The 11,411-nt window shown below is 38.2% G+C and overlaps 1 protein-coding gene across 1 annotated transcript in view; it reads left to right on the forward strand.

The window, feature by feature from the left end:
* The first annotated feature begins 4,072 nt into the window (after positions 1 to 4,072).
* Positions 4,073 to 11,411, forward strand: part of LOC122089305 — a 13,048-nt gene continuing 5,709 nt past the window's right edge. Inside the window, exons 1-8 of the mRNA XM_042658915.1 lie at positions 4,073 to 4,358; positions 4,596 to 4,748; positions 5,071 to 5,222; positions 5,351 to 5,444; positions 6,816 to 6,886; positions 6,981 to 7,087; positions 9,217 to 9,338; positions 11,002 to 11,090. Coding sequence (XP_042514849.1) covers positions 4,211 to 4,358; positions 4,596 to 4,748; positions 5,071 to 5,222; positions 5,351 to 5,444; positions 6,816 to 6,886; positions 6,981 to 7,087; positions 9,217 to 9,338; positions 11,002 to 11,090 — 936 coding nt within the window. The 5' untranslated portion in view covers positions 4,073 to 4,210. The remainder of the gene's footprint in view (positions 4,359 to 4,595; positions 4,749 to 5,070; positions 5,223 to 5,350; positions 5,445 to 6,815; positions 6,887 to 6,980; positions 7,088 to 9,216; positions 9,339 to 11,001; positions 11,091 to 11,411) is intronic.

Raw genomic sequence — 11,411 nt, forward strand, 5'->3', positions numbered from 1 at the left:
ATAGCAAAGTGGGTGAGAGGAGTAAAGAAGAGGGAGAAACGAGGAAGAAGGAGAGAAGGAAGGGGAAAGAGGCTCACCCCTTGGATTCCGGAGCCGCACATCGCCAGAATAGAGTGCGATGACTTCCATGAACTTTGAGATTTGATGAAACCCTCTTTGTATATGTTTAAATCTAGAGAATAATGAAACCATTGTATGATTTTTTTGAAGTATTTGAGGAGGGAAACAAGGATTTGGCGATTATTGAAGTGGCATTTGAGTTTGAGAAAAGGATTCCAATATTTGGGGTTTTTCCAAGTGAATGTATGGTTTCTTCTCCCAAATCTTATTGTTGTCTTAGAGCCATGGAACAATCAAGTAGATGAAACTGAATGTGTGGGAATCACCCTATTGGGATTCCAAAAGTAGGAATGGAAGAAAGAAAGAAAATAGCAAAATCATAGAGAACCGGCGGGTAAGACCGATGGGTTCTTGACCCGTCGGTGTGACCTACCAGTCACACCTACCCTCTTGGGTTCTACTAGAGGGTAAGACCGGTAGGTGTCTGACCCATCGGTGTGACCTACCAGTCATTTCTGCACCTTTGGTTCTAATGACGGGTAAGACCGGTGGGTTCCTGACCCACCTGTATGACACAACTGTAGCTCAAATGAGCTCCGATTGAACTCATACTCACCACCAACTTCACACTATTATACGCGTAGTGGCCATATCCTACGTCATTTATGGTCCTAATTTGTACGTATTTTTAAATCCTTTATCTGTAGTAGGTTTTGAGAAACTCATCTTCTCAATCCGGATCTTACCTGTACCGTGAGTGCTAATTCTTCTACAAGAATAGGTAAGTGAGGAGAGGACTTTGATTATTAATTGTTGGAGTGTTTTTGGCATCCTTTGCATTCATGGACTATATTGACATACCGATTATCATGCTTATGCATATGATTAATGAATGAGTGATGCATTAGAATTGAACATGTATATCTTAAATTTTATATGCATTGTTATATGTTGACATCTTGAGAATGGAATATCATGTGATGTTTATGATGCTGGCTTGCCGAACATGTGTGAGATTTCTAGATTAGATGTCGTACTCGGCTTAGAAACAAATGCATTGATTCACCGTGGAATGGGACATGGAAGAGCTATGCAGTTGTACTATCTCATATAGGAAGATGTGGTTAAAATTTCATATTCCCTCGTGCTGCGATCCTTTCCAATAGGGGTTTACGTGTTGGATTATCACTAGGGGGAAATATCGATCGTGGACCGCCGTGGTGGTTAGAAGTACGCCTGGATGATCATTAGGACAATTAAAAACCTTGGTGATATATTCAGAGGGCCAATCATACTGCTTTTAATTTTTGCTGTGGTTTGGCCACGGTTTACTTTTCTGCTATGGTTCAGCCATGATTTACATTTCTGCTGTGGTTCGGCCACGATTTACTTTTTTGAGTACTCATGGTGGGCCTTCGCTAACAACCCTATGGGCGTATCATGGGATGGATAACGCATCTCGAACTCGAGGCATACGCATAGTAGCACGCTATCTATGACCTAGAATGATTGTTTAGGTGGAATAGGATTAAAATGAATTTCATTCATATAATATCATTTACTTTGTATTTGCTTGTGTGCTTCTTTCTTTCCATTTACTGAGCTAGTGAGCTCACCCCTCGTGTACACACATTTTTAGATGATTTTACAAGATATTTTGTAGAGGAACCCATGCCAGATCCCACTGAAGAAACCCTAGTGGGGGATTGGTGGGTTACTGAAGAATTCGAACACGAGGTTGATTGCCCATGTGAGGGTTGTGTTGCAGGGCAACAGTGACAGATTCTATTGACTGTACTCATTTTTTATTCTTTTAGTATATTTTCCTTTTTGTGCTCTCGATATTTAAATTGCTATTTCTTGTGTAAATATCATGCTTACGGGTCCACATGTAATTATACTACGTATAACAATTTGGGTATCAAGAGTATATGGGGAATTACAGTTAATCATTTATGACAAGACTTCTGCTGTATCATACTATTATATTCCATTGATCACTTGTGGCTTGCTGTGCTGTGGTTACTGTATCAGATGATCCTAGTGGTTTGGGTTACCCGGAGGGAATCCGGTCATCGGTCCGGTTCTATGTGAACGGGGCGTGACACTACCCTTAATGTGTGTCTCCAGAATATACACCAAGATAGGTGCGAAAAGACTATGCTACCTTGTGTTGAAGATGCTCGTACACCCTCCAATTGGGCGTGCAAGCTAAGGTATACCTACATCTATGTTTGAGTGTGGATCAAGTCCTCGTACAAGAATGATTCTCGTATGGTGTTTGATCTACACTTGGACTAAACTTAAAATGAAAACTAGTTAAAAAAAGAGAGAGATTCAAGTATAAATCAAACACTGTACGAGGATTTGATCCACACTCTCTGTGTATAGTGTTCTTGTGAGCCTAGGTATAGAATAGTTGTGAATTTTTTCACAGAAGAGATAACACAAAATAGGAAATGCTTGAGTATTACTCGTGTTTTCAGATGAAATAAAAAGGAAAAGGCAAGGAAAATGAAATAGACATTGAAGAAATTTAAGTGTCAATAGATAATGCATGTGGTATATATTTGTGCTGCTTAGATAACGGAAATGGTAAGGAATATGAAATCAATTTTAAAATAGGAAAAGGAAAATTTTGTAACCATAGTTGTATAATCTACGTAAAACTCTTATCATATTTGTTATGTATATTTTCTGGATATAATTTTTATTTTATTTTATATTTTTTCAAAATAAGAGGGATTTGATTGTAAAGTAAAATTGAATAATCAGATTTGAAATGTTTTGGAATTAGATTCACAATCAAGTTAGACAATTGTTATGGAGATTCCAGTAGAACAGATGAAAAACTTTCAATTTTAAGCACTCAAAGACAAGTAATCTGGAGTCTGGATGAAACATATAATTGCAAACCTAATACCATTAATGGTAGGTAAAGAATATCAACAATTCATTCCCACAATGTTAGCCTTTATGAAAAACAGGGTCACTTACTGGTCAGAGTTAGAAACTTATTTCCATTGGTTTTCGCCCCGTCCATCCTAGCCACTCAATTAGTTGAGCTCCAACAGCTGTTTTAAATTTGCATTTTTACCATCAGGAGTATATAGGGCTCGACACATTTATTAAACGGGCATTCATGGTGCAGGTAGATAGCCTATTAGGTATCCAACTGAACCAACATGTTTATACGTCTGGCTTGAATTGACTCATTGTAGCCCAATCTAGTCTGACCCCTTTAATATTACATAAATTTCCTATTTTGCCACAGCAAGTAAGAAACTAATTAAACTTTTGCTTTGTAAAAAGATTTGGTTTGATTAAACTTTGTTTTGCAAGTATAACGGTCAATATTTATTTATTTATTTTAAATTTATTTGTAAGAACAACCATAATACCATTTATCTTATTTATTAAAGAATTGCGTCACATATTTCTGGGCCTTCAACCTACTTAAGAAAAGAATTTTAGGGTATGCACATTTAAAGTCCATTTAGACTTAAATAGGTCTATAGCCCGGCTAAGGCCAGTTTAAGGTAGCCCCATTAAAGTCAATACCGACTAGCTCGATTATAAAACGTACTATGCATCTCAAAGCTACGCTCGTTTACTTAAATGGACATTTACGATGCAAAGTTTCCAAATAATCAAGCCCGCTTAGGCTTGACTGAGATCAGCCCGACCAGTTGACACCCTTAGGCTCAATGTTGTCCAAATTTTATCTCCCCAAGTCCCAACCAGGCCTATTCCACTTGCTTCCCTTATTCTTTAACCTCTCAAGAACCCGAGGGTTTTGAAAAACAATAACCGACTACTGAATCGCTCTTGGCCAGAATCGGTTATAAGAACCCTAGACTCGGCAATTTGATTCGCAAAACCCACCGATTCCGGGGATCTTTTGCTAGAATATTTCGATTTAGAAACGGCAGAAATCGCGATCGGTCCCGGACGATTCCATATCCGATTCACCGATTTTTTAAACCCTGCAAGAACCTCGAGCTTAAAAATGTTACATGATTGCTGTGTCGCTCTCTTCTCGCCCTCCCGCCTTCCCCTTCTCTCTGCAATTCCAGTTCTCTCCGAATCTTGCCCCAAGGGAAGACGACGCTGTCGGAAAGCCAGTTTTATTCGCCGAAGCCGTTAAAGGATGCAAGTCGTCTCAAACACTCGTAGACTTTCAAGGGTTGTGAGAGCACCGCTTTTGATTCGCCAGGATCGTTTTTCAATCTCTGATGATGTTGCAATACAAGATAGTAAGCAGAGGAGCTTTGCAGATCATATCTCCAAAATCTCAGGTCCTATTTTCATTTTCTTCTGTCGGCATACTCTCTTAACTGTTATTGAAAATCCAGTTGGCGTGACCTTTGATCCTTTTACAAACAGTATCCAAATTGAAATACATTCTTGAGTTATCTGTTTTCTTTTCTTTTTTTTTTTGCTTGTTTTTGTGTAATTTCTGCATTTCTTTGTCCGATTTCTTTGTATCTCGATTTCGAGTCATCTGAATATATACATTTTTTGTGTAATGGCAGGAAGCATTTGTGGCGTTTCATTACCGGTATCAAGCAATGTTGAATTCCTAGGGCATCATCCAATGTGTTCTATGATGGGTAGGGCTTGTTTTACATCCGAAGCATGTGCAACAGAAGGAGAAGCAAGTGCAACAGAAGGAGGAGGCCCTTCAGGTTACTATTCTGTTTTTGTTTAATTAGTAAAGAAACTGTCACTTGCTAGTATTTTTATTTGTTTTTGTTTATGAATTTGTGAATATATTTGAAGGGAGGGGTTCTCTGTTTTGACTGACCATAAATGGCAGTGAGATAGAATTCACATTTTATAACTTCGTTCAATTGTGGAGGGGGGTATTTATGCCTTCACCACAGTGGATGACTCTAGACCATGGAGTCAGTTTTCTGGTCTGCAGACTAGAAAATTTTTCTCATAGTTAAATGTGCTTTATTTTTGTAAATTAAGTTGGTAATATCTCTTTGCAATTGTTGATTGTAGAGGCTGTGAAGGAGATATATGAGAAAATGCTTAAGTCTGTTGAAGCTGAAACTATGCCTCCAAATGCATGGATGTGGTCATTGATCGAAAATTGTGTAAATCGCGAGGACATTGCACTTTTATTTCAAATGTTGCAGAACCTTCGAAGATTTGTAAAGTTCAATCGCCACTACTCTATAGCTTGTTTTTTCTTATTGTTTTGTTCTTGTAGTCTTTACATGCTTTTCTGCGCATTAGATGGTTGATTCCTAATGGTTTATGTCCTTTATATTGGCTACAGAGGCTGTCAAATCTTCGTATTCATGCAAATTTTAATTGCAATCTTTGCTTAAGAGTTACTGAGGCATGTGCACGTGTGGGGGCCATTGACTTCGGTAAGTAGTTGAGGATCTTTCTGTTTGTACAGAGTTATTGTACCGTGATTACCTACTCCAAAGACTCTTCCTTCTCTAGTCTTGTTGCTGGATTTTATGATTGATGTACATGGGTGGTTCCTTCCCCCCCCCCCCCCCCCCCTTGTTCTATTAAAAGGAAAACAGCAGAAGAGTGTCCATGTAGCAGGCATTTGTCTGTAAGGATAATAGACATTTTGATGTAGACAAATCACAAATATGGGCTTATTTTAGTGATAATAAGCTTTGGATTGGGTTATGTATGTGTTGGAACTTCGATCCAATGCATTCTCATTGTAATGGGCCTTTAATATGGGTAGAGGCTAGGCATACTAGATTAGTTAAGTAAGAGTCTTCATTTCTTATTTTAATTGTTATCTAGTGTTTTAGTTAAGTATTGAGTCAGTTTCCTTTATAATTTCAGTTTCCTAGTCAGTTTATGCTACATAATTAGTTAAGTTTTGAGTTAGGCCTTTCCTTTTTAGTGTTTGAGTATGTTTTTGAGTCTTCTATAAAAGTATGTAAGGGGTTCCAACCCATTATGTATGGATTTCTTTTGCATGTAAATATTTGTGGATATATATTTGTGTTGAACTATCAATCTCTATGGTTGCTCAGAAAAATCCTAGAAAAAAATCGGTTTGCCCAAATTCTGATGATTAATTGAAGGGAAAAGGAAGCGCATGATGACAGTGTGCAGATTCTTGTGCATGACCTCTCACATCGCACCCATGGACCCCACACCCTCTCTCCTCAATAAATTCCCTCTATTAGACAAATTGTCACCCTCCCCCCTTATTGGTGCAAAACTGCACTCTGATGACATATGAAACCCTCTCTCACTTAATTGAAATATTTCTACTTTGCCTGGGAGAATGGTGAAATTTAAATATTTTGAAATTTATCCTCCCTTGCTCACTAGCAAGGGCTGCATTTCCTAGATGATTGTGAGCAAACTTCCTCTCTCTTTCTTGTATGAAGGGCCTCGTTTTCTCATGCTGAATAATGAACTCACTGTAGCAAGGCATCATTGTGCGATATAGATGAAAAAATATGTTTATAGAATCATCCATTATGTTACATACCTCTAACCCCCTCCTTCCCCCACACCCTTCCCCCACACCCCCCCCCCCCCCAAAAAAAAATCCTGCTAACAATTGTTTGGTATAAGCTGTCACTCATAGTCTATTTCCGAGTGATGTGTTCCCCGTTAAAAAGTGTTTCCTGCTCTGGTTCTGGATGTGCAAAGTTTGTCACATAGTGTTTATTACCTCAATATTGGTTTTTATGAAGTACTCAATTCAGAATGGTTGGTTGAATTGTTTGAAGTAATTGAGTTTTATGCACATGCAGGCAAGAAGGCACTGTGGAAGCATAATGTGTATGGGTTGACCCCAAGTGTTGGATCTGCACATTATTTATTGGTGATATAGTGATCTCAGCTTTTTATGCATTAAATTGAAATTTTCCTGTGCTCAACATTGATTGAGTGAATTTTTGGGGTTCATGAGACTGCAGTTCTATGCTAAAGAGCAGAAAGATACTAAGCTTATGGTGGAAATAATGAGACTTCTGAAAAAGAACTCTTTGTCATTGCAACCTGGTACGGCGGATATAGTTTTCAGGTACTGTAATCAGCCTTTTATTCGCCTTTGTAGCTGTTATTGAAGTGCTAGTAGTAATATTTGTTCTACCGATCACGAGGCACTTGAGATAGTTGTAACCTTGTGATCAAAATAATTTTTTGCTGTCTGGTGCTGCATTATTGCCATAGACTTTGTGAACATTTTAAAAAGGTGACTGAAACATCTAGGGTCATCCAATTTGTGCAATTTCAGTGGCTATAGCTGATCTAACCTTGAGCAACTTCTAGTTTGTGTAATGTTGAGGCTGATTACAGTTGTAATCAACCCCAGATATTACTCATAAAAGGCTCCAAATAAGGGCTCCAAATAATAGGCAAACATTATGCTCAGAAGTAGGGTCAAGAGAATAAAACACAGATAAGGGCAGAGTAACCTGTATCTCCCAATCTAAAGCTCAGATGACCTTGAAATTAGAATTGAAGGAATGTCCAACTACAAAATTATGTTGAATTCTGCCGGCTTGTCTGTGAGATATGAATCTTCGTGATCTTAGGTCTCGGAAAAGTAAGTTTTGGGGAGAAAACTTGCTGAAGCAGATCCAAGCCACAGATGGCCCTCCAATGCTGGTCGAGTCTACCTGGTAGCAAGTAAGTCTTAAATAGGAAGTATTAGTTAGTAGTTACTAAGTTGTAATACTTTCCTTTTAGTTTAGTTTCCTATTTCTGTTGGGACTCAAAGTTAATACTTTCTATTCTGTAACAGCTTGGTCAAAGCTATATAGGGCCCTCCATTGATTGTAATGTTTACACAACTTTTAGTTAATGAAACTGGAGAGTATCTTCATGGCTGAGAGAGTCAAATTGAGAGGGGGAGATGCCCAGGTGAAGGTGAGAGGCCTGAACCAAACTACCCTTCTTCCCCCTTTTCATCTCTCCATTGAATTCTATTTCTTTCTTCTTCTGTTTTCCCTGTTATTTCTGTTGAGTGGTTGTGAGGTTGTTAAGAGTGTAGTTGAGTTTGTTACATGGATCATAACCAACCAAAAGTGCTGCTGCTGTTGCTGACTCATAGAACCAACCGACAGCCTTAAATTAGGGCATTCAAGTCAAGCCATCAAGCCCTCATAAGTCCCTGATCCTTGATCTGCTACAGAACCTATTTTAGGGTTTTGTTCAGTACCCAAAAGGGGTCCTTCGACAAGAAGAGTGAAGCCAATTGAGACCAGTAGCTGCCGTTCTTGAAATCTCCAGAAGTTTCCTATTTTTAGCTCAAAATCAAGAACTGCCATAACTTTGTGGAAGAAATAGAAACAAATCTTCTCCTTTCCTGAATCAATTCTTGATGGCCAAGCATGAGCTAAAGACAATAAGGACAGCTTTGTGGAAAGAAATTGATGGACAGAGTTAGAGGCTTCCAGATGGCTGCAAGTACCCCAAATGATTGGCTGCTGAAGAGGCTTCATAACTAACCAAATAACTAACCGAGGGCTGCTGGAACAGGACCAGAAATCTGGCCCAAAGACTGCTGGTTCAATGGAACAAAACTGAACCAGACTGGGTCTTCGTCTTAGCAGCTTGATCTACATCATTATGAGCTTGTCTCCTTGTACAAGCCCTGGGTCGCATAGGAAGAGAAAGTTGAAGGGATTTTTCGTAATCATATGTGCTGCTTTTGTTAAATAATTTCTTACATACTCTTTGAACTTCAACAAGTAAGACTTTGAGTATGATTGCGACTTTAAGCGTCTAAGGTATCTTTGTCACCTATTCATTCACCTGTCAGCTTCGATTATACGGGTGAAGATGAGTATATTTGAAGTTACAAGAATCCAATTCATGTCCATAATATGCTAGTACCACATAGATAGGATTTGCTTGCCTAGACTTAGTCTGTTGGAATGTTTGGACATGCACGTCAATGATCAAAAGGAAGGTTTGCAACATGGTCTTGCTATCTTGAGATCTTCCTTCCTCATATGTTGGTCCCCTTTCTGTGCCTTTTTAACTAATCTGTCTTGAAGTTATCATTTGTAGTATTGATCCAATCTTTCAAATTACAGAACATAATCAACAGGTCATCATCCTGTTGCTTATGGGAAAAGTTTAATATACTGCTATCTTGTAAATTGATATGCACTATAATTTTACCATTGCCTATACGAATTGCAGAATTTGTTATGAAACAGATAATTGGGAGTTGATCTCAAAGTATTCAAAAAAGTTTATGAAGGCTGGGGTGAAACTTCGTCGAACAACTTTTGACACCTGGATGGACTTTGCTGCCAAAATAGGTTTATTTTCTTCTTGAAAAGAAATTAATGGAACTGAGTTTTATGAAGTTCACTGATTTCACACTTTGTCATGCGAGATGCTGTATTGCTGAAATTTGTTTCTGGGTTAAATCTGTTGATTTTCTTATTTAAGTCGCATCACTTCACATCATTTATATTACTTGATTTATTTTTCATAGGTATTGAAGGAGATGCTTATTTTACAAGCCTATCTTGATTTGGTTACCGTTTAAATGAGGATAGAATTAGAAATCAATTCATTTATGGGAGCAAGGCTTGAACGTATACACGACAACACTGACAGAGGGAATATGATTGAGATGGTTTGGTCTATGTAATGAAGGCCATGATTGTATCACTGGGAGGAGTGCAGGTTGAAGATATGCAAAAGACGAGGGGAATACTTGTGCATATATGGCTCTAAGTGAAAACTGGTGGAAGAGGATTGGTAAATAGCCAATCCCAAGTAGTTGTGTACTACTACTAGCACACAACTAGCAGGAAACACCACATTAGTGCTGGGTCTTGGATCAGACAAGGAAAAATATTTTTATGTTGATTTGTCAATTAGGCACCAAAGATGAATTACAACAAAAAATGATAGAAAATTAGAAGAAAAAAAGAAGGATGGAAGAAGGGTTAGTTTCAGAAAAATCTGTCTGCTGGACTATTGGAGTCGACCAGGACTGCTAATCGAAGGAGTCCGTCCTTAAAATTTGAATATCTCCCAAAAAAAGAATTTACTTCCACGACTAATTACGTAAATATCTTAAAAATGATTAAAATAACTATGGGGGTGGGGAATGGTTTGACTTCCTCCTCTATTTATTGCCCATAAGACTATCTTGAGCTCCTAGTCAGTGTAAAAATGATAGTGGAAATATTGTTAGACTGATCCCTATTTCTTGTCTGCAAGACTATCTTGGGCTCTAATTAAATTAAAATTAATGAATAAAAATATTGTCGGAGTATTATCCCTTTAGTATCTTGGCCATAACTTTCTCAAATCAACTTGAGTTTGCTAGATCTTTGTCTCATTGGGAAAGAAAGGGCAGGCCTCTGCCAACGGTAAGGTTGCTCCCATGTTGGTCCCATATTCATGCTTTGCATCAATTATGAAGCATTCCAGTGTTGAGTAGGTTAGTTGTACTTTTACCCTAAATGGTTTTATGGTGTTCCCGCTCATTCTTAATGGAATCATGTTTATATTCCTTATAGATTTATTCAATTGTCCAAGAAGGTATAGTAGAGGAGGGACACATTAGAATTTTAAGTGGATTAGTCCAAGAAACAAATTGGTGCTTCTGGACTGCAATGAATGATTAAATTTCTGCTTTAGGAACATATGCTTGGTAAATAAATTTAGGATATGGGAAGATCCCCACACCATCAGTGTGTGGATGCTTTCCCACACCCTCTTGCACCCTGGCAGTCTCTCATTTGTGACCTTGTGGGCCCCATATTGATGAAACCATTTCCCACTCATGATTGGTGTGGCGTGAGAAATATCCCCCATGCTAACATGTTGGGAACCCTCTCCCATAAGTCTTTTTTTTTTTCCTTTCAAATCATTAAAGAAATGTCACAAGAATTTACGCTGATTGCAATCATGTCTAGTTAGTGGGTTTTTCGTCATATATTTGTTGAAAATTTCCTTTTGCAGGTGATACCGAGTCTTTATGGAAAATTGAAAAGCTTAGATCAGATTCCATGAAACAGCACACGCTTAAGAGTGGATTTTCTTGTGCTAAGGCAAGCTTACTCTCTCTCCCTTCAGATGAAGATAGGGACACCTGTAACTAGTAGGTCCCAAATAAGAAAAAAGACAGATGAATATTGCATTAATGCTCATAAATTAACAGCAAAGAGAAAAATAAAGAGGAAACTGTGGGTTTAGATCTATTTTTACATGAAGCATAATTTCCTAATAAATAATTTATGGTTTCAACCCATTGGATGTAACACTGGTACTTTGTACTGAACATCCCTCCCGTAATAGTACAGGCTCCCATAGCAATGACATATTTTGGCTCAGGCATTTGCTCATATAATCTCACTAAAGAGGGGGCCATT

The sequence above is a fragment of the Macadamia integrifolia genome, chromosome 9, assembly GCF_013358625.1.
Source record: "Macadamia integrifolia cultivar HAES 741 chromosome 9, SCU_Mint_v3, whole genome shotgun sequence".
NCBI lineage: Eukaryota > Viridiplantae > Streptophyta > Magnoliopsida > Proteales > Proteaceae > Macadamia > Macadamia integrifolia.